This window comes from Magallana gigas, chromosome 6, assembly GCF_963853765.1.
Source record: "Magallana gigas chromosome 6, xbMagGiga1.1, whole genome shotgun sequence".
Lineage (NCBI taxonomy): Eukaryota > Metazoa > Mollusca > Bivalvia > Ostreida > Ostreidae > Magallana > Magallana gigas.
Genome location: NC_088858.1, coordinates 50,098,009 through 50,125,769, shown reverse-complemented (window position 1 = coordinate 50,125,769; position 27,761 = coordinate 50,098,009). Strand labels below are relative to the sequence as shown.

The 27,761-nt window shown below is 33.6% G+C and overlaps 3 protein-coding genes across 3 annotated transcripts in view; 1 reads left to right on the top strand and 2 right to left on the bottom strand.

Annotated features, from left to right (window-relative positions):
* Positions 1–5,108: 5,108 nt before the first annotated feature.
* On the top strand, positions 5,109–10,112 carry LOC105326908 (dentin sialophosphoprotein). Its single transcript, XM_066088300.1, has one exon. It carries the CDS (start codon positions 5,109–5,111, stop codon positions 10,110–10,112), a length of 5,004 nt encoding a protein of 1,667 aa, XP_065944372.1.
* Positions 10,113–11,216: 1,104 nt separating this feature from the next.
* On the bottom strand, positions 11,217–19,043 carry LOC105326796 (26S proteasome regulatory subunit 4). Its single transcript, XM_011426978.3, has 12 exons — positions 18,992–19,043; positions 17,413–17,469; positions 17,212–17,308; positions 13,388–13,512; positions 13,010–13,195; positions 12,739–12,867; positions 12,520–12,616; positions 12,300–12,388; positions 12,093–12,193; positions 11,884–11,980; positions 11,559–11,768; positions 11,217–11,452 (listed from the first exon to the last, which is right to left on the bottom strand). The coding sequence occupies exons 1-12, from the start codon at positions 18,992–18,994 to the stop codon at positions 11,318–11,320; spliced, it is 1,326 nt and encodes a 441-aa protein (XP_011425280.1). The 5' UTR covers positions 18,995–19,043; the 3' UTR covers positions 11,217–11,317.
* Positions 19,044–21,233: 2,190 nt separating this feature from the next.
* Positions 21,234–27,761, bottom strand: part of LOC105326807 (phospholipase B1, membrane-associated) — an 11,624-nt gene continuing 5,096 nt past the window's right edge. The window contains exons 2-13 of the mRNA XM_011426989.4: positions 24,388–24,497; positions 24,225–24,276; positions 23,998–24,056; positions 23,735–23,802; positions 23,294–23,337; positions 23,086–23,194; positions 22,790–22,922; positions 22,550–22,707; positions 22,283–22,460; positions 21,959–22,060; positions 21,803–21,868; positions 21,234–21,595 (exon numbers count right to left, since the gene is read on the bottom strand). Coding sequence (XP_011425291.3) covers positions 21,332–21,595; positions 21,803–21,868; positions 21,959–22,060; positions 22,283–22,460; positions 22,550–22,707; positions 22,790–22,922; positions 23,086–23,194; positions 23,294–23,337; positions 23,735–23,802; positions 23,998–24,056; positions 24,225–24,276; positions 24,388–24,497 — 1,343 coding nt within the window. The 3' untranslated portion in view covers positions 21,234–21,331. The remainder of the gene's footprint in view (positions 21,596–21,802; positions 21,869–21,958; positions 22,061–22,282; positions 22,461–22,549; positions 22,708–22,789; positions 22,923–23,085; positions 23,195–23,293; positions 23,338–23,734; positions 23,803–23,997; positions 24,057–24,224; positions 24,277–24,387; positions 24,498–27,761) is intronic.

The following is a 27,761-nucleotide window of genomic DNA, read 5'->3' as shown; positions in this document are numbered from 1 at the left end:
CGAAAATATGACGTTGACAAATAATATTGCAACCATACAAATTTTGACGCACATAATCAATTCAAATTCAACTATTAACAATAAGTATCATCATCCCTGCTTTATGTAGCCTTTGTTTCACGATACTCCCTAAAATTTACAGAAAGCGGACACTAACAAGTACTGACGTTATCAAGTCTGGTTCTGAATGAAATGATGGTATGTCCAGTTAGATCATTACCAGTGTTTGTCAAACTGACTGAAAAATCAAACATGTGGAAATCTGAAGCCTGGCTGTCGACACATTGTTAGATCGTTTGACGTGATTTCAGGAAATCGATAATTTTTTTCGCCTGATTTCAAAATCTTCAAAATGCACTGAACAATGGATTTGGTGTCATTAAGTCGCATTAGATTTTTTCAGGTTTCTATGTTTAATAATTTTTCATACATAACATAGATGTAGGTCAAACTTTTATTGACAGTTTTGCTTTCTATTTAAGGAATGAATTCAATATTCATTTGTTTTATACGATATAAAATGGTTTGGGACAGTTTACGCTTTATAAATCGTAAAAAGCGTAAACTGTTTCAAACCATTTTATATCGTATAAAACTAATAAATATTGAATTCATTGCTTATAATTTAATTTTTTTACTTTTCATTTTAGATAAAAACGGTCATTTGACCTTTAAAATGACGTAAATTTGTACAAAATTCAAACGTAACGCCAGGCGTATTGATACGTTTTTGACGTTAGTCTTACTATGACGTAGGCAGCATTCTTTATACGATATAAACTAATTTTTTAGCCAATCAGAAAGAGCGTTACAACCAGAATTAAATTATATAGTGATATGGGGTTTTCTTCTTTCCGTTCACCCCGAAAAAAACTTTGGATATCTCATATGATATTTCAAATTTCCTGCAAATTTCTTGTGAAAACATGAACGTCCAAATTGCCCAATACTTTCCAACATGAGGCTGTTTAAGGTGAATGGGTGGTCAACAAATTGGATAGACATTTCCTAAAGTTTAAATGTTACTTTAGTATGTAGTAAAACGTAAAACAATCCTCAATATATCTTCAATATCTTAACATTTTCCAGTATCTATATCTCCTGTACACGGAGGGTGTTGTCTAAAGAAGGGCGATGTACCCTAACATGGCTGAGACAACCCACCACTCTTAAAGAAATTGTTTTCAACCATAAAGATACTAAACATGATAGTATTTGTATCATATTTGATTTCATTTGACTATGCCAACGTGGTGATGCCAATGCCAATGAACTGAATTTAATTGAATACATTTCATAATTTTGATATACATGTATATAATGCTATATTTAATTAATTGTATTTTAGAAAAAAAAACCAATTATGACAAATTAAATTAGTTCACGTGTTATATTATAATTATACATAGTATATTTGTTTGCGGTTTAGATACAATTGAAAACATGCAAAAACAAACTAACTGATATAATTATAGGATACAATTACCTAACACTGTAACGAAAATTTTGTATGTTTGATGCATATCTAATAGAGCATTTTTTTTAGTTTGAATAATTGCCAAATATTACTTAGAATTATATATTATTTTGCCAAATATTACTTATAACATCATTCATAACAAATTCACACAAGATGTATATTGCTTGAAACGATTTACCAGAGATTATACTGTTGGAACCTTAAAAAATGAGTGATGATAAACTATTCAGGCAATTGTCAATCCAAAGAATGAAAGCTATAAGTTATCATCAATTCAATTGCATTCCTATGCACACGTGAAACATGGTACAGCTAGAATGAGAGGAAATTAAAGGTGAACTTGTGACAGACACAACTATCATTTCTACTGCTTCAAAGTTTATTATTTATTAATACGTTCTAATAAACCGTGTGTTTTGAAGCATACCGAATGTCAGAAACACTTCAGTGCATTTGACCTTCTACGCTATATTCTCATCCAATTGTTATTTATGACAATTATTCCATTCATAACTCAATTCAAACCAAGTTAAACGAGATTTTTATGTCAATATTTGTGGTTTCTAACTCTGTTCGGAAGTCTTGTTTCGTAGCTTCCAAGAATTAATGGCGGGTTATTTGTGGGAGGAATCAGTGATATTGACACGTGTCTATTAAATACTTATAAAAGTACAGAGTATTCCGAAATGAATATTAAATTCAATCTATTTATTGATATACAATCCAATTTTTCTTTCATTTCACACTCCAAAAATATCGACGATGATCAAAAATAGAATGAAATCAGGCAAGATAGATTTATGAAGAATACTGGTATGACTTTATAGTTCTAGCCAACTGTATTTAACTCGTTTTTTATACAATTAACAAACTTCTAATGGTATCTCAATTATAATGATATCATTTTATCAACATAATATTTTAATTAAGGTAAAACAAATATTTCTTTCTGAAATGTAATGTTCTAGTGAAAAACAACAGAAAAATAAAAATGTCATTTTTCATCTTTTAATGGAAAATTTTTAAATTTGTATAAATTAGAGAAGCACATTGTTTTCTATATTGGAACAAAGCAAATCTCAATGAAACAGTTGAACTCATGTATGATTTTTTAATTTTACTGAGTTTAGCATCAAAGTTATGAGAAATAGATAAAAGCAACAATTAAACAAACCAAGATCTCAATTGAAGGAGAAAAATCCTTTATTGTTAAAGTAACATTTTAATTCAGTTAACATTTTATCTTATGAAATAAAAAAAAACCAACACGACGACAAATGAATAAAAGGCTTTATCGATTTTCAGTGTTTTTGATAATAATCATTACAGGGGAATTTGAAAATCACTTAGAAACCACTTGTTTATTTAAATGTAATTGACAATTTGAATGACTCTTTAGTTTGAAATTGGGATAAGAAGCATAGGTTTGGAATAAAAGATTAATAAACATATAGGATCAGTATTTCTATATTAATTTATTTTGTTAGCTATACCAAAGCAAATTATTAATTCCATTATGATACATAAATAGATACATGTAGATAGATAGATATACAGATAGACAGATGGGTACATAGGTAGATAAACATCAGAAAGTGTTTGTCAACCTGTTTAAAAGTTTAATTTTTTAAAGAAATCCCAGAAAAGAAATTGTCTTATTTCGGAAAGACGGAATAAAAGGATATTGAATTTATATGTAAATTTTACAATATGATACTGAATTTGACAAATTTTCTTATTTTATACATAATAATCAACAATCATTTTTAACTCATTTCAAACATTTATGATTTCGTGACGAAATAAATTTGATAGTAAAAACTGCTTTTACCCACTATAAAATTTTATGAGTTCTTTGTGATATTGTCATGTCACACACATACTAGCGTATATTTCTTTTTATTTTAAAAAGTCAACACTAATTTCATTCTTGTTAGGTTTACATAAATGATACCATTATTTATATAAACATGCTTTAGTTATTTTATCCAGAATATAAAGAAGTCAATCATGTCTATTTACTAAAAAATTAATTGTCAGAAATGTTTCAATTTTGAAAAATGTTATTTTATTTTGAATGGAAAAATGGTCATCATTTGAAGAATTTCAGTTTATAAATGAACAAAGAGATAATCTGTCAACACGCGGATACCGGCTCTGTCGTCGCAAGGATGACGTCACAATAGCTACATTGAGATCATGGAGCCGGGACCAGGGAGATATTTAGAAAATTCCAGGTTCCTCGTCCGATCTGATCTAATTACCTGTCCGATTTGCCGTCTATCAAATTTACCTTCGATGTCAATCAGCAATTGTTTCTGTCAGATGATAATATGCAAATTCAGTTTATTTTCACTCATCTTAATTAATAAAATTTCACGCCTCATTGATTGTCATTAAAGATATATAAAGGGATCGAGTTTTGAAAAGACATATTAAAACAAAACGAAGATAAATGAACATTTAATATTTATTTAACACAAGAAAAAATGAATGTATGTAAAACTGTTGGTTATATTTGTCATTGATAACTAAATACAGAATCAGTTTTCAAGTTTTCAAGTTTATAATTTTTTTTAAGATTATAATTTTTTTTCAGACGGCAGTGACCGTTATAGTGGTGTTCATGACAACAATAAGTAATGTGTATACCGAGAACAACACACCGTATGGAACAACAGAAAATTCAACCGTCACTAATGGAACAGAGACTGAATCACAAGTGACACAAATTGTGCAAAACAAGGAAATAAACGATTCTGTGAAAAATCATAGTGAAGAAAACCAAGAACTAAATGGCAAAAAAGAACCAATCTATTCGTCAGCGCGGGAAATTGCCAAAAAGAACCTCTATACCCTAGTAAAGATACGTTTACTAGGTCACCTTCTTCAGCGTTTGCCCATCGAAAAAAGACAGTCAATTTTTATTGACGCCTTAAAGAAAGTAAGCATTAGTGGTAACGAAAAAAGTGGTCAAAATGGAATAGCAAAGGCTTTCAGCATGCAGCATCGCCAATTTGACGATAGCAGTGAGAATGGCTCAGGGAGCCAGGAAAGCACAGAGAAGGACACGGACAAAAGTACGGAAAATGTTTTGCCATCTGACAAGAACCAAGAAAGTTTCGACCAGGAAACGGAACTGCAATTACAAGTTATAAAAGACCAAGTGAGTAATGATGTTAAAGGCCTCTTGAAGACTGTATTTCCTGGTGTAGATTCAAACCTTCAGTCTGCTAGTCAAGGACATTATACTCATACAGCAAACCATAACCAGCATTATGATTCTGATTTCGATTCAAAAGAGGCAAATAGCAAATACGTTACACCAGTTTTTCATAATGTAATCAACCCAGCGCACGAACAATCGACGCATCCAGTTCATGTTCCAACACATAGTTTTGTGTCTCGCTCACCATATTCGGAAGATTATCCACTTAAACAAGAAAGAATTAATGATCAACTCTTTCCAGGAACGACAGTTTTGCCACCTCCAACAACACCGTTCACTATATATCAAGGTCCAAGTTTTGAAGTTGACCCATTTAAAGAGACACTTAATCTACAACCAGTTACGTTAAAGGATTACAGTTCAGAGTTGCCTTCCTCTGTAACCTTTTTAGGTGATAAAATGTCTAAGCCTGATGCTAAGGACAAAGAAGGAAACAGTGAATTATTTGGACTTTCTAACAGCTACGTTAACGACCATACAACACAATCAAAGAATGCTCATATTGTAGAAAATGATTTATCAAACAGTAGCGAAGAGAAATTTGTTGATAATTATAATTATCACACGACTTCAAACCTCCTAAATATGAACGCATATCCATCCAGTAATGTGAAAGACTACTATGAAGATAATTTTCTAACATCAGATAAAACTAACGTAGAGGAGGCAGTGCAAATGATATACAACCTTTTTAACGACTATGACGATCATGCCTTCGACTATGAAAATGAAAAGTTAAATTTGGACGTTGAGCTCCATCTTACAACAACCCTGCCTCCGTTGGATGCTACACAAGATTATACAATTAGGGCAACTGACTCCTCTTTCACTGCTAACCCTTTTACCACAGCAGAAAACCTGTCAACAGCAGCAGAGGACAAGGATGGTAATAACAGTGGAGAAAGTGTTGAAGATGTGACAACTTTAAAACATGATATCACTTATGCACCACACAATGGGTCTGGCGAAATCCACTCGATGGTCCAGAAGAAAACAAAGTCTCACAAAAAAGGGAATTATAGCCCCAATAGTGACAACACAAGTAGTCAAGAATTGAAGGAATCCAAAATAGAATCTAGGGATAATCATTTTCATGTTGTTGAGGATTATGAAAGCAAGGTCACTACACAGATGTACAACACTGTCAATAATGATCCAGACTCTAGTTCAAGTTCAGAGGAAATGGCATCAAGTAACGTCATACGTAGGTATCAGTCACACAATAGAAAAACAAAATCAGCAGAAGTTGTCAAAGACAATGAAAATAACAAACAATTTTCATCAGAAATGGAAGCGACATTGCCCCCTAAAATTGAGAAAAATCTTTTCCCGTTATCTAGTTACGACGCTAACAAAAAGAGATCTGAATATGAGAAAACCATAATTAACGACAAAAGCATATACGATTCACTTCAACAACATGCAAGCGATTCAAAAGACTCTTGGTCAAGTGAAGAATCGACACTATATAACCTTCTAGAAAAGCCATTCTTCTCCCATTCAAAATACGAAATAAATAAAAAAGACACTCTTGGCGATGAAAGAAAATTTGGTTTTGATAGTGAAGAAGAATATGGAAGAGATGGTGGAGATGGCAGCAAAGAGGATTCTTACGAATTTGGTCTGCAGAAAAAGCATAATATTCAACATAAATTATCTTTGCTAAATGAACTTACTACTTCCGGATCTCCAGATGTACATGTTGGAAAAAGTGTTTTACACGTTAGTATAGGAAACAGTGTATCAAAGGATGACAGTGAGGAGAAGCTTTCTGCATTTGGTCAATCAAACGATGACAGTAGTCAAGAAAAAGGCATCAATCATGTGTCAGAAATCGTCTATGAAAGCAAAACACCGAAGGAAATCACAAACAGTGCATCACATGTCAGAAACGCTCTGTTTCCTCTCCAGGATAAAAACGACATGTTCAAAGAGAGCGTGTCTAGTAGTGAATCGGAAGGAGGTTATTCAGCTGCCCAGGAAGACAATTCTTCTCCATTAGAAAATCTAATTGGTGTTGAGAAAAGAAATGGACACCATTCGTCGGATGAGAGCAGACCATCAATGCAGATCGACGAGTACGAGATGAAACAATTATTGGGAGAGCTAGACTGGAATTTGAACAAGATAGTTAAAGATGCAACAACATATAGGGACGTTCATACTTCAAAAGATGCAAGTAGCTCAAAGGAATTAGGGATTGAGGGTGACAGTTTGTACAAGCATAAATTTGTTTCTAGTAGCCAATCAACCGAAAATCTGTTCGACAGTTTATTGAAGGAAGAGAATATCATCGCTATTGACAATGAGAACACTGAATCAGTTATAAGTGGAGTCGGAAAGACGTTGGATAGCGATTCGAATGAAAAATCAAATGTTCACAAAGATACTTATAAAACGGATAGTGGCTCGACAAATACTGTAGAAAAGCAACAATTTCAAGAAAGTGGCCGGAATAGTGACTCGTCGAATTCAGGTTCCGCAGATTCGACAGAAGACAGCAAACAATTTAATGCAAATGTGCACCATCAGTCCTATAATGGAGAAAAGATACAAAATGGGAACAATAATAAAAGTAACAGGATTTCCGATAGTCAGTCTCGTGAAAATGACGATTCGTTTGAAATGTATAAAATTGAATCAAACAGTTTATTTAATAGAATTGCAAATAGCAAAGATGCTAGCAGTTCCTCTGAAGAACAGACCAATGCATTGAAAAAAGACATAAGTGAATCGATTGAAACGTTTAAATATGACAAATTCGAAGAAGATGCTTCAAACGATAAACAAGAGGAATCATCGGAGAGTCAGTCAACGGATAATTTCGAAGATCTGTCGGTTGAAAGCATTCCATATAACAAAGACGAAGGTTATTCTTCATCAGAACATGACAGTTTCGACACTGAATCATCTAGTAAAAAAAGTGATTTTGAATTCACAAATACTAATAGCATGTCTGTGGAATCCAAGGAAGACGCTAGTGAGACTAACAACCACGATTATAATAGCGTGGACTTAGATCAAGACAACAAAATAAACGAAATGGATTCAAGTGGCATGTCACAAGAGGAACTGGTCGACGATTCAATGGATGAAGGAAGTATTTCTCATCAAATTGTTAAGCATTTCGATGTCGATTCTTCTCTTACTTCTCTTAAAAGCAAGAGTGTTTCGGAAGACAAGAGCGATAAGGATTCTTTTAGCAAAGAATTCAAAAACCATATTTCATTAGAAGAAAATGCTCTATCATCTGATTCTTCTTCAGAAGATTATAGCATTCTCAAAGACAAATCTGACAGTCTATTGAGCAAAGAAACTGAAGATGATTACAATTTACCTAGTGACAAATCTAGTTCATGCGAAGAAAATTGCGAATCATTAAGCACTGAACAAGATTTGTTCGATAAAACAAAAAGCAGTGAAAACGAGTCATCCGAACAAAATATTCCAATTAATAAAGATTATTTGCCAAAGGATAAAAATTCAGAATCGGATCAAGTTATGACTTCAACAAAGGTAAACTCATCAGAGGAATCCGAAGAGTTGTTCGATAAAAGCAGTGAAAACGAGTCTTCCGAACAAAATATTTCAATTAATAAAGAATATTTGCCACAGAATAAAAATTCAAAATCGGAACAAGTTATGACTTCAACAAAGGTAAACTCATCAGAGGAATCTGAACAAACGCAGGTGTCTGAAGAAAATGAAGATATAAAGGAGCAAACAGGTAAAATAGAAAGCAACAAGAAAATGTATGAGAACGAATATGCATCAAACAATGATGATAAGGAAAACAGCGATGAATCCAGACAAGAATCAAAAGCATTTGCGACAGAAGAGAACATTTCCTATGACAGTGAGCAGGCCAAGAACGAAAATCCAAAAATACCAGAGGAACCAACTCCGTCGTCAGACGAAAAGAAGGAAGAAACAAAACTCCAATACATCATCGAAAAGGTGTCTGGAAATGAGAAAAGATGGCAAGAAAGTGGCGATGTCGATGACAGTGAGCAGGCAAATAATGCGAAACCTAAAACCCGTAGTACAGAGACAACGGAGAGTTATAGTGCAGAAATACCAGAGGAACCAACTCCATCGTCGGACGAAACGAATGAAGAAACAAAACTCCAATACATCGTCGAAAAAGTCTCAGGAAATGAGGAAAGAGGGCAAGAAAGTGGCGATGTTGACAAGTCTGAAAACGAGCAGAGCCATGATTATGGTAAACTAATCTATGAAAAATCTGTGTTTGGTGCAAATGTAGACTCTGATGATAGTGGCAATGGAAGTGAATCTATAGAGGAAACTACACAGAAAATTATAGAGAGCAGTGAAAACGGAAATGATTATAAATCAGAAGAACATGACAAACTTATTATCGAGAAAATTCAAACAAACAATGGAAACTCAAAAGAAAACAAAAATAAGCAAAGTCATGAAGTCCTTTATGAGGATCCAAAAAGTAACGAAAATCCTGAGCAGAATCATGAAAGCATTGAAAAAAATAAAAATGAATATCAAGAGGACAATGAACAAAAGAAAACCCCGAACTGTGATGAAAAAACAAATGAGAAGAACAAAAACGTAGACGACGATATCCTAACAAAAGAAATCAGTAATGACAATGATTTAGAAAAGGCCGTAGAAATGATCAGCAACATGTTTGTTTTCGATTTTGACGGATCTAACAGTAAGAAACATATCGATTATGTATCTGGAAAGAGGGTCAACACTGATTCAGGATACGGAAAAGTTGGAAGAGTTAAAAGTCTCATTCAGAAACTCGTTCACTTAAAGAAGCTCTGGTGGAAGACAAAGTATGGATCCAAAATATCTAAATCTTCCTCCAGCTCTGTTTACGGTAGTGGGGGCATGTCCAGACTAAATATGAAACTACCGACTTTGAAGAACAACTTGTATGAAAACTCAAACAGAAGGTCATTTTATGGTAAAAAGATCCATTCAAACTTCCGTAGCTTTAATACGTATGGTTTGCGACAACCGCATCATCTGCCTTCTTTTCTTGTATCTTCAAACTATGGCACAAGAGAGCGTTATGATAGACGTCCATCAGCGTCGTATAGACCCACACTGTCAAAATATCTACGCGGCTCAAGATACGGAAGGTCTAGATATGGATCCAGAAAACTCAAGATAAGTTTTGGAGACGGTAGTAACGACTATGATGAATCTCAAGCTGGATTATCCAGATTGTCTGGTATCTTAACCAAGAAGCCACGAGCTAGTGTGTACGGATCTAGAATCGGGTACGACGACAGTTTGTATAGTCGCCATGGATACCTTCGTAACACCGATGCACACATTTTCGATTCGGTTGATGGTTTCACCAACAACGATAAGGATGTTATTGTTCACCCAGTTGTCACCAAGAGTAACTATTAGATGTTTAAATGTAGATGTAACCACATCAGTATTCTCTTTGAAAATTTATATTGTTTCTTCCCAGTCCCATTGTCTTGTACGAATTCCAGTTTATGACTGTATGCTTATGTCTTATTTATATAATCATGGAAACGCGTTTTTAACATGTTTTATTTATTGTAGAAAGAGCTTAATTTATATCTATTTATTTTGTGTGAGGCACTGCAGGCAATGCCGTTTTATCTCTCAATAAAAACTAAAATTTCAAAAAATTGCGTCTGTTTTAAGTCACCATCATATTCAATATTCAAACAGAATGAATTAAACGCCAAGTAATGCTTTTGGGCAGTATATCGCAATTGCGATAATTATACATAAAACACTGTTATTCTAGGTAAATGTAGAAGCATTTCAACTTTTCAAATACATTCATATCTATTCTGCTCTGATGCATAAAACATTTAAAGTGGCATGTGACACATAAATAATTAAAGTGGTATGGAACACCTGCATAATGTCAATATTAATGTGGATAAAGGTAGATTATAATAAAATACTTCTATATTTTGGAATTTTCAAATCTCACAATATTTTACCAAATAATGTTTTAATTTTGGGGGGGGAGGGAGATAAAAATTATAAAAGCCTCAGCGAATACATGTAACAGTAAAACACTTAATTAGAACTGGTAAATTATGTCTGACCGAGTAGTACATGTAGGATTGACAACGCCAAGGCCAATCCTAAGCGTTTCAAAAAGTGGAATCCAGTTTATAATAAAAAATCTCATTTAATGTATTTTACATTAAACTCCGATTAGAAAATGTTTGACTTGAATAGTAATAGAAAAACTAGTACATGCCATAAATTTTCTATCAAAATCAATAACCCGGTATATATATAATGTATGAAGAACTTAAACCTAGGCTGGGAATTGGATAGCTTCGTTTTCTTTGCATAAAAAAAATTCCTTGCCTAGTATTCACTACTAAAATTTACTCAAAAAATGTATCTTACTATAAATTCAGTGTAATGAAACCAACAGTAACTAGGAATTTTTTGAGTACAGCACCAACATTTCTGATAGACCATGGGCATACAATGGAGAAACATAACAAAACACAGTTGATCAGACATATATTTTAATAACACAATACAGGTACTTGTACAGAGTTATCTATATTCTCTGTTCAGCATCTGAAAATCAACATTTATGTGGAAAGTTTTTACAAGTAGAGTCCTTCAGGAGTTCCCTCATTCTTTCTGTACAACACATTTTCTTTGGCGGATTTAAAATCCTCATTTGTCACTTTCATTCTTCGTTCTCTAAGAGCTAGAAGTCCTGCCTCTGTACATATGGCCTGGAATGATTAAATTACAAGAATGAAACAAAAATCTTTCGTAATGAAAATTTAGTAGCATTTTATTTAAAAGAGAATATGCTACAGTACCAATTCTTTATCATACCTTGATGTCAGCACCAGACAGGTCATCTTTTGCCATAACGTAGTCATCAATATTGACATCCTCCGCTAATGTCATGCGGTTTGTATGGATGGTGAAGATCCTCCTCTTTGTCTTCTCATCAGGAAGAGGGAATTCAATCTTCCGATCAATTCTTCCTGGACGGATCAGAGCAGGGTCAAGGGTTTCAATTCTGTTGGTTGCCATAACCACCTGCAATTTTTCATAAATCAAAAGTTATATTTAATGATAACAAATACATGTACATGTAATATTTCAGATACAATTGCTTCTATATATTAATCTGTAACACTATAAAAACACAAACCTTTACATCTCCTCTGGAATCAAAGCCATCTAGTTGATTCAAAAGTTCCAACATGGTTCTTTGAATCTCCCTCTCACCTCCAGAATTTGAATCATACCTGTTAATAAAAATTACTACATAAAAACTCGGAAGAACAGTAAATTTAACAAAAATCACTTTCGCATGCTTTGTTTAGCTTTGCCTTAATAATTTAACATTACAATACGTACCGTTTTGTTCCTACTGCATCTATTTCATCAATAAAGACAATGGAAGGAGCATGTTCTTCTGCAACTCTGAATAATTCTCGAACAAGCTTAGGGCCATCACCCTACAATCAGAAATAATTTAATAAAACCTGCAAACCATGTAACAATCATTTTCTCCTTTTATTTATAAACATATCAACAAATGAGGGATAACTGTGTAAAACTTACCAGATACTTCTGAATGAGTTCTGATCCCACTACACGTAAAAATGTGGCTGATGTCTGATTGGCTACAGCCTTGGCCAAAAGGGTTTTACCTGTATAAAGCATTAATAGGGTTAATTAAAAGGGTTTTCATTGGGTAGAAATTAATTTTTCATAACTTTCTTTCTGTCATTCAAATAGTATAAGTAAAGCCAATGCAGTATTTGGTTATGATTCTAGTTACCTGTTCCGGGGGGCCCATATAAAATGACACCTTTGGGAGGTTTGATTCCCATTTCCTCATAATACTCAGGATGTGTGAGAGGAAGTTCCACCGATTCCTACAGAAAATGAAGTTTCACATTCCATTAAATCAAAACGTAGATTCAATACTGTTTTCATGTTTTGGTACCTACATGTATCAGGCTATCACACATATACATGCAATGATGATGGGCATTACCTTGATTTCCTGAATCTGCTGATCGAGTCCTCCAATGTCTGCATACGTTTCCTGAGGAGCCTTCTCTAGCTTCATCACAGTCACCATAGGATCTGTGTCATCTCCCAAAACTCCCACCACTGCATGTACCTATTATCAATGGTCATAATTCAGAAAATCAAATATCAACAAATGTCATTGCAAATTGTTGTTGGTGTATATTTTTTCACTTTTGTTTGTTATAGTTGTTGTTGAGAATAAAGCTGAAATTTGTGCCAGAGTAAGGCCATACCTTATGATTGAGGAGCACGGAACATCCTGGTTCCAACTGGTCTTTGTCTACAAAGGACAGGATGCTCACATAGTGTTCACTGCCGACAGATGTGGACACAATAGCGTGATTATCATCTATTATCTCCTCCAGAGTGCCCACAGACATCGGCGATCCTCTCAATTCATCCACCTTAGTTCTCTCTTCCTAATAATCATAAAAGGGTTACCTCAAATGTAATACATACCAGGAAAACACAAATTCATGATAAAAGATCATACATACACATGTACCTGCAACTTTTCAATCCATGATTTTGAACCAACTGAGTGGCAAACATTGACAAAAAGAATGATAGAATACAGTACTGAGTACAAAGACAGAACAACTTTGGGATACCTCATGCTTTTCCTCTTGAGGTTTGAGTCTCTCCTGATTTCTGATGAATTCTTCTTCCATTAATAAGTAATCTTTAATCCTTTCCAGCTTCAGAAGTTTGAGTCTGCATCGTGTGTGGGGTGTTACTATCAAAAGAATTTTAAACAAGTGAAAAGCTGTCAATGTGACAGCAAACCGGGTTTTCTTTTATGTGAACTTTATCCATAATCCATGTCAACCCATATCCAAAGAAATGGTGTACCCCTATATGCAATATTTTGCCAAAAAGTGACTAAGTTCAAAAGCTGGTACTTTTTTCATAAATTATCAGAAATCAAAATCCTAGCAATATGCACACCTCTGATATACCCTATGTACAATTGATCTGCAAACGAACAACTTCCTATCTTGAAAACTGTAGGAGGAGTTATCCGTACAATGAGGGTACCCTATATGCAATATTTTGCCAAAAGTAGCTAAGTTCAAAAGCTAGTATTTTTTTCATAAATTATCGGAAATCAAAATCCTAGCAATATGCACACCTCTGATATATGTACAATTGATCTCCAAAACAATAACTTCCTATCTTGAAAACTGTAGGAGGAGTTATCCGTACAATGAGGGTACCCTATATGCAATATTTTGCCAAAAAATGACTTAGTTCAAAAGCTGGTTTTTTTTTCATAATTTATCGGAAATCAAATCCTAGCAATATGCACACTTCTGATATATGTACAATTGATCTGCAAAAAAACAACATCCTATCTTGAAAACTGTAGGAGGAGTTATCCGTACAATGAGGGTACCCTATATGCAATATTTTGCCAAAAAATGACTAAGTTCAAAAGCTGGTATTTTTTTCATAAATTATCAGAAATCAAAATTCTAGCAATATGCACACCTCTGATATATGTACAATTGATCTGCAAAAGAACAACTTCGTATCTTGAAATCTGTAGGAGGAGTTATCCGTACAATGAGGGTACCCTATATGCAATATTTTGCCAAAAAATGACTAAGTTCAAAAGCTGGGTTTTTTTTCATAATTTATCGGAAATCAAATCCTAGCAATATGCACACTTCTGATATATGTACAATTGATCTGCAAAAAAACAACATCCTATCTTGAAAACTGTAGGAGGAGTTATCCGTACAATGAGGGTACCCTATATGCAATATTTTGCCAAAAAATGACTAAGTTCAAAAGCTGGTATTTTTTTCAGAAATTATCAGAAATCAAAATCCTAGCAATATGCACACCTCTGATATATGTACAATTGATCTGCAAAAGAACAACTTCGTATCTTGAAATCTGTAGGAGGAGTTATCCGTACAATGAGAGTACCCTATATGCAATATTTTGCCAAAAGTGACTACGTTCAAAAGCTGGTACTTTTTTCATAAATTATCGGAAATCAAAATCCTAGCAATATGCACACCTCTGATATATGTACAATTGATCTGCAAAACAATAACTTCCTATCTTGAAAACTGTAGGAGGAGTTATCCGTACAATGAGGGTACCCTATATATGCAATATTTTGCCAAAAGTGACTAAGTTCAAAAGCTAGTATTTTTTTCATTAATTATCGGAAATCAAAATCCTAGCAATATGCACACTTCTTATATATGTACAATTGATCCGCAAAACAATAACTTCCTATCTTGAAAACTGTAGGAGGAGTTATCCGCACAATGAGGGTACCCTATATGCAATATTTTGCAAAAAAGTGACTAAGTTCAAAAACTAGTATTTTTTTCATAAATTATCGAAAATCAAAATCCTAGCAATATGCACACCTCTGATATATGTACAATTGATCTCCAAAAGAACAACTTCCTATCTTGAAAACTGTAGGAGGAGTTATCCGTACAATGAGGGTACCCTATATGCAATATTTTGCCAAAAAATGACTTAGTTCAAAAGCTGGTTTTTTTTTCATAATTTATCGGAAATCAAATCCTAGCAATATGCACACTTCTGATATATGTACAATTGATCTGCAAAAAAACAACATCCTATCTTGAAAACTGTAGGAGGAGTTATCCGTACAATGAGGGTACCCTATATGCAATATTTTGCCAAAAAATGACTAAGTTCAAAAGCTGGTATTTTTTTCATAAATTATCAGAAATCAAAATTCTAGCAATATGCACACCTCTGATATATGTACAATTGATCTGCAAAAGAACAACTTCGTATCTTGAAATCTGTAGGAGGAGTTATCCGTACAATGAGGGTACCCTATATGCAATATTTTGCCAAAAAATGACTAAGTTCAAAAGCTGGGTTTTTTTTCATAATTTATCGGAAATCAAATCCTAGCAATATGCACACTTCTGATATATGTACAATTGATCTGCAAAAAAACAACATCCTATCTTGAAAACTGTAGGAGGAGTTATCCGTACAATGAGGGTACCCTATATGCAATATTTTGCCAAAAAATGACTAAGTTCAAAAGCTGGTATTTTTTTCAGAAATTATCAGAAATCAAAATCCTAGCAATATGCACACCTCTGATATATGTACAATTGATCTGCAAAAGAACAACTTCGTATCTTGAAATCTGTAGGAGGAGTTATCCGTACAATGAGGGTACCCTATATGCAATATTTTGCCAAAAGTGACTACGTTCAAAAGCTGGTACTTTTTTCATAAATTATCGGAAATCAAAATCCTAGCAATATGCACACCTCTGATATATGTACAATTGATCTGCAAAACAATAACTTCCTATCTTGAAAACTGTAGGAGGAGTTATCCGTACAATGAGGGTACCCTATATATGCAATATTTTGCCAAAAGTGACTAAGTTCAAAAGCTAGTATTTTTTTCATTAATTATCGGAAATCAAAATCCTAGCAATATGCACACTTCTTATATATGTACAATTGATCCGCAAAACAATAACTTCCTATCTTGAAAACTGTAGGAGGAGTTATCCGCACAATGAGGGTACCCTATATGCAATATTTTGCAAAAAAGTGACTAAGTTCAAAAACTAGTATTTTTTTCATAAATTATCGAAAATCAAAATCCTAGCAATATGCACACCTCTGATATATGTACAATTGATCTCCAAAAGAACAACTTCCTATCTTGAAAACTGTAGGAGGAGTTATCCGTACAATGAGGGTACCCTATATGCAATATTTTGCCAAAAAATGACTTAGTTCAAAAGCTGGTTTTTTTTTCATAATTTATCGGAAATCAAATCCTAGCAATATGCACACTTCTGATATATGTACAATTGATCTGCAAAAAAACAACATCCTATCTTGAAAACTGTAGGAGGAGTTATCCGTACAATGAGGGTACCCTATATGCAATATTTTGCCAAAAAATGACTAAGTTCAAAAGCTGGTATTTTTTTCATAAATTATCAGAAATCAAAATCCTAGCAATATGCACACCTCTGATATATGTACAATTGATCTGCAAAACAACCACTACCTATCTTGAAAACTGTAGGAGGAGTTATCCGTACAATGAGGGTACCCTTTTGGCAGCCGCCCGCCCACCCGCCCGCCATTTTCACCATTTTAATAACCGGATTTTTCCTTCGGAAAACCCGGTTAACAAGTTTAAATAATCTATATATATTTATTATATATTTGTTGACTGTATCTTAGTTCATAAATTAGTGGAGAGTAAGAGATGTCTTAAGGACAACTATTAAGTTCATGAGTGGCTATATATTTGTACTTATAATTTATTGTACATGTATTATGTTTAAAATAAATAAAAGTATTTTTCATAAAATTTCATGAAATTGCTAAGCAAATAGGATCAATTGATAAAGTGATTATACTGAGACCAACAGATACATGGGATACTGTACCTTGTGGTAGTTTACTGGCTGTGTCTGGTCCCTTCATCTTCTTCTTCTTCTTACCAACTCTAGTTGGAACTGGGGGTTCATACTTCTTCTTTCTTTCCTATCAAATCATTTAATATTTAATGAGATATAACTCTTGAAAACAATACCTTATAAGAAGTATCAGAACGTAGTATGAGTTGATTGAGAAGTGAGGCTACAAACCTTGTCATCCTTCTTCTCCCCCTGTCCGCCTCCTCCACCTCCTGCTTGCTGGTTTCCCTGAAAATTTATTCACATGTAGAATACACCCAGAAGTAACCACCAAATAATAACTGTTCATTACAGATTCAGGGGCTGAAAATCCCATTGCCAGATGCCTGGGGCTAGTGATTTTTCCGATCAGGCAAGTAAAAAAATTGGTAGGGACTTACTCTCCATAATGATTTTAAAATGTTTGTTATTTAACTTTACAACAAATCCAACTAAATATCAACATGTAAAGTGTTGATTTTTTAACACATTCTTGAAAAAAACAAGAGGAACAAAACAATGTATATGAAGAGTAATTAGAGTATAAAAGAGGAGAAAATTGAAGTAAAGGTCAAAAACATGTATGGTATGTGTTTTTTTTATAAAATATTTTTATCACAACAAAGACTTTTGTAGAGCTAGTAGATATAAAGGTAGGGCATGTATATTTTGCCAAGCCATCTGCTCGATTGCAAGTGCCAATATTTCATGCCTTTGCTCTTGCCCTTGGGTTTATTAAAAAAGAAGTTCAAATCAAAAGCATCCTTAAGTTGTAAATAATCACTCAATCAGCATATTTTTTCTCTAAAAATTAAAAGTTTGATTTGTAATACATGTATCCATATTGAAAATAATTAAGTACACAATGCACTCTTCCATATTTTAAAAATGACTTTTCTTTGACTGAAAAAAACCCCACAAATAGACTTTTGGTTAAAGCATATAAGAATCGAGAATTGTGGCTAAGAGAGTCCAAACACTCAGTCCACATTGAATAAAAACATTTTGATTTTTAGTAAATTTTTGGTTGCATCTATGTCAAACTTTAAGTAAAAATTAATGCCAATTTTCTTTTATAGAAGGTTTATATGCAAGAGTTCTTGTCCATTTGGTTGGTTAAATTGCCTTTATCCCTCATAAATGAATAAAATATTACAACTGTTTAGCAGATAAATATAATATGGGGTTCCATACTACCATACTGACGTGCAACCAGTTCTCGTCGAGTACCATTTCTTGCCAGTGCATTGTTATGTCATTTTTCGTATGCAATTTTAAGTGTTAAATGATAAAATGACATAACAATGCACTGGCAAATAATGGTATTTGAGTGAGAACTGGACCCACGCCAGTATAGACATGAATATACATGGGACTTCTCATCCTTCTGACTTGTCAGAATAACAACATGGGAGACGAGTAGAACTCCAAACAAAGGGCTGTACTATTACCGTTTATTGATATAGGAAAAAAGCCATTATTACTCCTCTTAATTTCATTCTGAATACGTAAAATAAATAAATGCTAGCGACATTAATATAAGCGTCTTTTAAAGCACTTTTAAATCAAATGATCAACATTGTCAGATGTTCGACCCCCCCCCCCCCCCTTCCTTCCTCTGGATGAACAGTTAGAACAACATTCTAAGCTTATTTGACTGTATGATTAATTATCATTTATTGGCCTCGCAGGGAATATCTATGAATTGTTTACATTTCTTTCAAATTAATCAGTAATTTAACGAATAAAAGAAATCAAATTTGCAACTCACCATTTTCTCAAACCGGATATGAATTTTATTAACACCAATCCCGATTTTAAAAAGAAAAACAGCCGAACCCGAGCAATAAAAGAAATTTTAAGGGCAATGCATTTTTGCTGCTAAATCATTAGGGATGGGACGATCCACCGATGCACCGGTGCATCGCGGTATTTATTTTGACGATATTTGGATCGATACATTTACCATTAATACAACGATACCTTACCGAACTTTTTTTAATTTTTCAAAAATATCCGAGCTTCATATATCGGCTATTTTTAGTCCGCGCGCCTAATATGAAAGTACAAAGATGGCGGAAAACCTCGTAAAGTTGTCAAAACTGTTAGGAAGCTAAATATGGAGTGTGGAAAACTTTTGGAGTACTTGTTTATGAAAAACTAGTGTACACGAGACTAAAGTAATTTGTAAATTGTGCAACGCTCATTATGAATATAACAAAATAACTTTGGACATGCGGTAATACATCGGCAGGTTGAATAAATTTTAAACTTTTATTCATGTTTTCATTTAATTGCAATGTATCGTGATATGTATCGTATCGCATCTCATGTATCGTGATATGTACCGAATCGGCTCAGTACAGTATCGTCCCAGCCCTATAAATCATAGATACATTTTTTAAAAAGTATATGGCCATTACGACAAAAATCATGGAAAATGTACACATGATTAAAACTAACGATGCAACAGTTCACGGAAAATCATTTTTTTTAAATAAAAGACGTACCAACCGTAAATTATGTTCTGAATATAAACGTCTTCATGAATTAATATAGTTCATGATAAATAGCTGTGCATTCCCTAAGATTATGTAATAATAGATTTATATATATATATATATATATATATATATATATTATACATATATATATATATATATATATATATATATATATATATATATATATATATATATATATATATATATATATATATATATATTTACAAAACTGAGCATATTGTTTTTTCGGCGATTGTTTACTGGGGGTTTTTTTTACACCCAATATCAAGAATTTAAATCTAAATGTATATAGTAAACTTATTTTTTAAATAAAGGCTCGATATGCCATAGATATTAAACATATTAAACATGAACAGTGGCTGTACTATTAATAGTAAGATATCCCGTTTTTGTCTTTGCAACATGGTCCTCTAAATTCAATATGGCGTCTAGTTGTATACAGTATGCAGTACTTCATGATAATTAAGGAGGTAAGGAACACATGCAGTCGATATTAATGTGCATGGATAAAAGAACATCAAAATTGAAATATTTTTACGGATTTGAAATTTTCAAATTTTACAATATTTGACCATAAAATATGTTTTTAAATGTTTTGGAAAGGTAAAACTTATAAAAGCCCCCAACAGGATTCGAACTCATGACTTACATATTCGTAGTTGACGCTCTAATATATTGCGCTACGCTGTTAACAGGTAACAACTTCGGGAAAGAAAAAGTTAATAATTATTCATGATTTTATTGTTTTTTCGACCAGAAGAACATCACATTGGAGGTGTCCCATACCAGAATGGATGGGGGCGGTAAACAAACTCCACTCATTGGCAAAAAGTATAAAAAATAAAATCAGTCAGAAAAAGTTTTATTATATAATCATGTGTTATAAAAGAAATCAAATCAACATATACAACATATCAATACAAAATGATAAACTATTGAAACATGTGCATCCCTGATTAACGTGTATAAATAAATATCGGGTATAATTAAAGTTATGTAACAATCGATTGATGATAGGATCAATCAGGGACGTATATACTAGTATTAGTATATACGTTCCTGGATCAATGTAATCTACATGTTGTATGTACATATGCAAACAATACTTCCGATACAATGTTTAACAATAATATACATGTACATACTGTATATAATGCTGAGGCACTGATACTTCTCGTCAATATTAAAATAGTCAGTTGAAAACAAAACCATTAACAGATTAAAGTGTAGCTAGGTTGTAGTCAAATCAATATTTCTTGATCTGAAATTATAGACTTTAATGTGTGTAATAAAACTTAGTTCAGATTAAAACCATTTGTAGGTGGAATGTGGATCGATATTTACAACTGCAGGTTCGGTGCTGTAATATTAAGGCAAAATAGTTTTGTATTTAAAACTGGCACAAAAATCATGCGCCATAAGGAATCGGAGATATCACAGATATGCTTATAATATATCTAACAAATCAAAGACAATTAAAGTTGACAGAGTAGAGTAAATAAAAAACAAAAGTTAAAAAGATATGTTATAATATCATTGGTAGCCGATATGAAGCACCTTCGGAATCACCAAATCTCATTGTTGGGTTAAAGGTTAGTATAAGTGACATGGTCATTTTTTTGTAGTAGAGGCTGACCCCTGTTTTTGTTTTTCCTTCTGACAACAAAGATGGCGGCACAGACTATGCCCACCACAGCTACACACGCCCCTATAACGAGACCGGTTGTTTGTGAAGAGGAAGTGTCGGTATTCCCGGACCCTGTGCTGTCGGAAGCCGAAGAACCAAACCCTGACTTGGAACGTTTTGACGAATCCCCGCTGTTCTTGCTGGTGTAGAAATAAGGATGATCCTATATAAAAGGAACAACACTGTCATAATAGTTCCTAAATCATGGACACTATCATACACAATATATTGTATAAATGGAATGTCTTTAGTTGTCTTACAAAAATGGTTAGAAAAACACCGTATTATGATAATTTTTCGTCAGAATGAAATATATAGTACATAGTACTATTATATTAGTGGTGTGTTGCATATAAAATTATCGACTGACCTGGGAGGGGCATTCCACGGGCTCCTCGGGCGTCCACTTTAGACGCTTCTGTCCCACTGGCTCAACCTGAAATACAAACGCACTTCATGGTCAGTTCAACTTTGTAATTTGTCCTCATAACCACATGAGTTCACAATCAGTATTTCGTATGATTACCATGTTGTTCCATAAAGCTTCTGCGGCCGCCTTGTGGCCTTTCTCACTCAAATGGAAACAATCCGGGGCGAAATAACTCAGATCTGCTTCACTGGTGTCGGCCTTAAAAGATGCATTTTTAAATTTTATCAATTTATTGTTACCTTTATCATAAAAACCCCAATAGCTTCCAAAGCATCTGGAACCTTGAAAATAAAATACCATTTTCATGGGTTTGATTTTGCCTTTTGTACCAATATACATGTATCAACCTTTTACTTTATTATAAAACATTTGCTCCAATATATAAAATAACTTTTTTGTTACAAAATAAACATTGCTTACCATTCTAGGAATTTCTGTATCCTCGAAGAAAGGTTGAGCAACGACCGTGAAATCATCTCTTGTGTCGTACCTACCCGAGCTGACGAGATCACGAACACCTTGCTGATACGACCTTACGGCAGCCCGCATTTCCTCTCTCTCTGTCTCCGAGGGAAAAGTTCCACAACGACAAAGAAAACTACAACAAAGGAGAGCTCAGTAAAATCCATTGTCTGATTATTGATCAATACGTAATAGATAATGCAATAATTTATTATGTTTTCTTACAAGTGAATTGTATCGCAGATGAGGCCCTCGTTTAAAACACTGATGTCTGCAATATTAAGCGTCTCCACAACGTTGACAAAAGCTCTGGGAATGTTCTTGTGAAGTATGTCCAAAGCCTCCGTCACGTATGCGATAAAGTTAGCTGCACTAAAGGTTTCCTAAACAAGTCAAATCTGAGTTTAATATAAATGTTTAAGAACATCATGAAAATTTCAAGGCTCAACTTTAATGCCCTCTGACCTTGTCGTCACAGTAGTCACAAAGGTCATTTCCGCCAATGAAAAGTGTAATGAGTTTCCAGTCATTTTCAAAATCTACTCCAGGTTCAGTTTTCATTCGTTCCACCAGCAAATTGGCTTGAGCGGGCATGTCCCTACAACGATGTAACGAAGTATGACTAATGCATCACAACAGTTTACGACAATTCAGTAGTGAATTACATTAAAAGGTCTGTGATTTGAATTTCCGACATGAATATTGCAGCTCATATTGCTTGGTAACAATAAACAGTTCATGACAAATAACCCCCCGCTGACCTAGCCTGGTCCCCTGGGTTAGCGACGTTCAGGTGGGCGTTGTCACTGTTTACGTCGCCCTTTCCGAGGGAGAAGCCCTTCACGTCAGGGTTGTACTTCTTTATGATATCTGCAAGACAATGTACGTTGTAACCAGTGGATAAAACAAAGATTGGCGAAAGCATGCACATTTTTTGTACGACTCGACCGTCAGATTATACCAACTTACTGGCCAGTGTGACGTAATCCTCTACATTTTCGTCCCCGCCGATGCTAAAAGAATTAAGTTTAAACAATATTTATTAATATTTTTACAATAGCAGGTACATTTATTTGACATACACATGTAATGGGCAAAACGATTATGTAAAATATTTCAAATTTCACAGCATAATTCAACTGAATTAGAAAATAATTAAAGTTAGAATTAAGAGATCAGTAATATTACAATACGAATTGTACATGCTGAACTTTATATCAAAATTCGGGTGTGTCGACTAACAACATCTTTTGCAATAGCCAACTCGAAGACATCTGGCTCCGCGCGGTGACAAAAAAGTTTGATGATCTAGCTCACTTTTGGTAAAATTTTGAAGTTGTTGAAGAAGGACTATGATATTAAGTGAACCATCTAATTTCCATCTTACCCCTGGGCTTCTGATACGCTTACCTCCAAGAGAGTCCGCGGTACTCAGTGAGGAGACCGATGATGGTCTTCGCCTGTATCCCCGTGCCAGCCTGAAACCAATCAAATACCATCAACAAGACACTCGTAACCTACCCGTCAAGGTCAGGTCAAGGACAAGTCAGGGTCAGGTAAGGTCAAGTCAAGATCAATTCATTTCTCACTTTATATAATATATATCAAAATATATAAAATGTATCAAAAGAGGATGCATGAAGAGCTTTGGTGATGCGGTATTCTGTACACACCGTTATAGAATCGCCAACGCCAGCCACCACACTGATGTCTTCAGGGGCTAAATTATGAACTGAAAAATTTCAAAAGTTTTTGAATAATAGTTTCAACAAAGTTTAGAATTTCAACCAACCATCCATGCAGTGTTTATAACGGCAATTGATCCTCATAAAGGTACATGTATATGTACTTGTAAATAATAATATAGTATATGAATTGTGATTCATAAATGTATAACTACCTGTTACCGCTCCTCGTTTTAAGGTGTACGTAGAGCAAGGAAAGTTGGGTACCTAAAATAAATGAAATTGACCTATTTTTAAAAGAAAAATTACAGATACCGTCACCGATAAACATTTCTAAAGTAATATTCAAATTATTCCCGCGTTGATGTAATGTGGTACCTGATTGGCCGAGGTTCGGTATTTCTGGGCGTGTTCAGCAAACAGTCTGTTGAGTGTTACATTGTTGGCCTGACTTAGTATGAAGTCCCGGTATCTTTTGTAATCAGCCACTGAAGGACAGTAAGTTCATATCAGTTATAACGGGATCAAATATATCCATTGATTATGATATTGTACTAATAGGAAGTGCTGATATATAAACTGAAAATGAACTATAGAGAGAGAGAGGTCGGTCCAAGGCCTGAGATTATCTGTCTGCGGGGCGATGATCCGTGATTTGGCCTTGCACTTAAAACGAGGGGTCAATTGATAACTAAACAATCAAGTAAATGATAGTAAAAAAGTGAGTCAAATTACATTAAGGATTAGAAAGCAACATATAAACTTGATACCGTTATAATAAAAATCTTATGAAGTCGAAGTTAAAGTTACCCTTTTAAGTTCTTATATTTTCTCTCTCTAAAGACTAAATCTGATGTATAATTTACTCATATACTTAGATCAAAGTGTATCGTTTTATTTTAGCTTTAAAGTTTGAAAACAAAAAAATATAATAACGTCGATTGTAACATTTTTTTTTACAAGTATTGATCGGGAATATCGCACATGGATTCCTAATTGATGAAATTTTGTACTTGGACCTGACTGCAGCAAAAGACTTTGTTCAATGTTTATATTACAAGTGTGTCCTATATACTAGAAATCATTACAACATAGATGTGCATTAAGAGCACCATAGAACTTATATGCCACCTTTGATTATGTATAAGTAATTTAAATGTGTGTGTGTGTGTGTGTGTTTGGTGGTGGTTCAAATGCTATTTAAGGAATAAGGAATCATTCTTTGAATATTATGAGGTGATTAAATACGGTCGGTGCGTGATCAAATCCAACAAAGTCCGAAAAATGATTTCCTATTACATGTGCTTATATTGATATTATTTTCAGCCATTGTTCAATTAAATATTATATCATTGACTTCGCGTCATTGATAAACTGTATTGAACTATACGTTACAAAATTGATTTGTTGTGGTATCATAGACAAAGACACTGGAAAATGTAAATATTAGTAGATATAAGAAATGTTTGGATTTTTTTTTAATAGTATGATCATTTTACAATAAAATAATTAAATACGAGTATTGGAATGTTGGCGTATCACTAATAGATCGTCACATTAAGCATCAGTTTATTTCATTGCAAAAAATCTACATAATCTAAATAGTTTTGGCGAATAAATTCAATTGTACACTGAATACAAACTTAATTCCATAGCATATGGGAATAACATTATTTCTAATTATTTCAAATGTATCAACAGTTATAGGAAACCGCAGATTTACCGAACATATATGTACGGAGGTAGGTACGGTCGTATATATCCTAATAAAGAGTTAATAAAATAAAGAGTATTAGCTTCAAAAATGAATTAAAAACTTCAATGGCTTACATATTTCTCATGACAACACTGTTACCTTTTATATCTAATAATTAAAAAATGAATTAAATTTTGTTGAAAAAAGTTTTCTGTATGCGAATTCCCTATTAGTTTTGTTACGTAGTTATGTCACATGTAGCACAGTCACCTGATGTTTTAATTTTTTTTCTCTTAAAAAAAAAGTTTCCTTGTACTTTAATAATCACCTGACTTTTTAACGTTTTCACTTAAATAGAAAAGTCCAAGTCCTTTAATAATAACTTGACGTATTAAAGTTTTCTCTTATGAAGAAAAATATTTCCGTGTAAAGTAATAATCACCTGAAGTTTTAAAGTTTTCCCTTTAAGAAAAAATCCTTGTGGTATAATAATAACGTTATTAATATATTACAAGGACCTTTTTTTCATTAAGAGAAACGTCAGGTGTCATGCCATAGCTAAATGTTTTAATTCCACAATAGTATGTATATTGGAAATTTTTGGAGGAAAATGGTTGTCATCGCTTTGTCATGGTGTAAATTTACAAGTTGTAATGTTGTACATTTTTGTAATTAACCACCCAGTAAATTCAAAATGTACATCATGACAGCTTGTACAGCTAATGGCATTTAAAGTATTATTATTGGTGTTACAGCCTGCCAAATAATGATTCATGTATTCATAGAGATAACAAATGTATATATGTATTTGTTTTCTCACTTAATCTTTGATTAAAAATGCAAATAATAATTGTTGAAGGAAGAAGCAGTTAAAAAAGAGCATAAGGCATGTAAGTGCCTATAGACAATATTTGACTACCTAATTTTTGCATGTTTTCCTCTCTCTACATGTACGTGTAATTACTGACCAAAAGTACAGGTATTGATATTCTCGTGAAAAGTGGCTGAAGTTTTAAAATGTGTGTTCTAAAAACTCGTGACTGCAGAAGATTGGTTACATCTTCTGCCATACATGTACACGCACATGTATCTTTCCATAACAGTTAAAACAATATAGGATGGGCACAATTCAGGTCGGACTTTGTAATTACAGTAGTCTGAAATTCTAATCTATGAATTTATGTACCACTATCTATTTTAAGTCTGACGTCAACTCAGTGATGGAAGCAATTTCAAATCATAAACAAACTCGTCCGCTCAAAAGTTATAAGACTATATAACTTGGACCCTCTGCTTCTTGTACATATGTCCCTAGCTACTCTTCAGATCTAGATTCAGACTTATTTTGAATGAGTCCGGTTCTGGTCTATTGTACCTAACACACAATTTTCTTTAACCATAGTTTCAAGGTTTGAGATGTACCGGTAACGGCCAGATTTAAAAACAAGAGGCCCATGGGCCACATCGCTCACCTGAGGAACAATAGGTATGATAAAATCAGCTTAACGGAGTCATAATACAAACTATCTGGACAATGTACAATAATACATGTTGATCCTGTATAAATAAAATCCATTTTTCCCCTGGATATTCTTATGTTTATAATCATCTTTTCTAACAGGATGATTTTATAGTCATATCATATGTTGAGTATTACAGTTCTCAAAAAGATCCTTAACAATTGTTTATATATGGGATATAAACGTACATAAACTCTGAACCTTCTTGTGAGGCCAAAGAATTGTCCTGGGGCCAAAGTTTTAACAATTGTAAAGAATCATCTGGCTGATTAGTTTCTGAGAAGAAGATTTTTAAAGATTTACCATATATATTCCTTTGTTAAACTTTGACCCCCCCCCATTGTGGCCCCACCCTACCCCGGGGATCATGATTTTCACAACTATGAATTTACACTAACTGAGGATGCTTCCACACAAGTTTCAGCTTTCCTGGCTGATTAGTTTCTGAGAAGAAGATTTTTAAAGATTTACTTTATATATTCCCATGTTAAACTTCGACACCCCATTGTGGCCCCACCCTACCCCCAGAAGGTCAT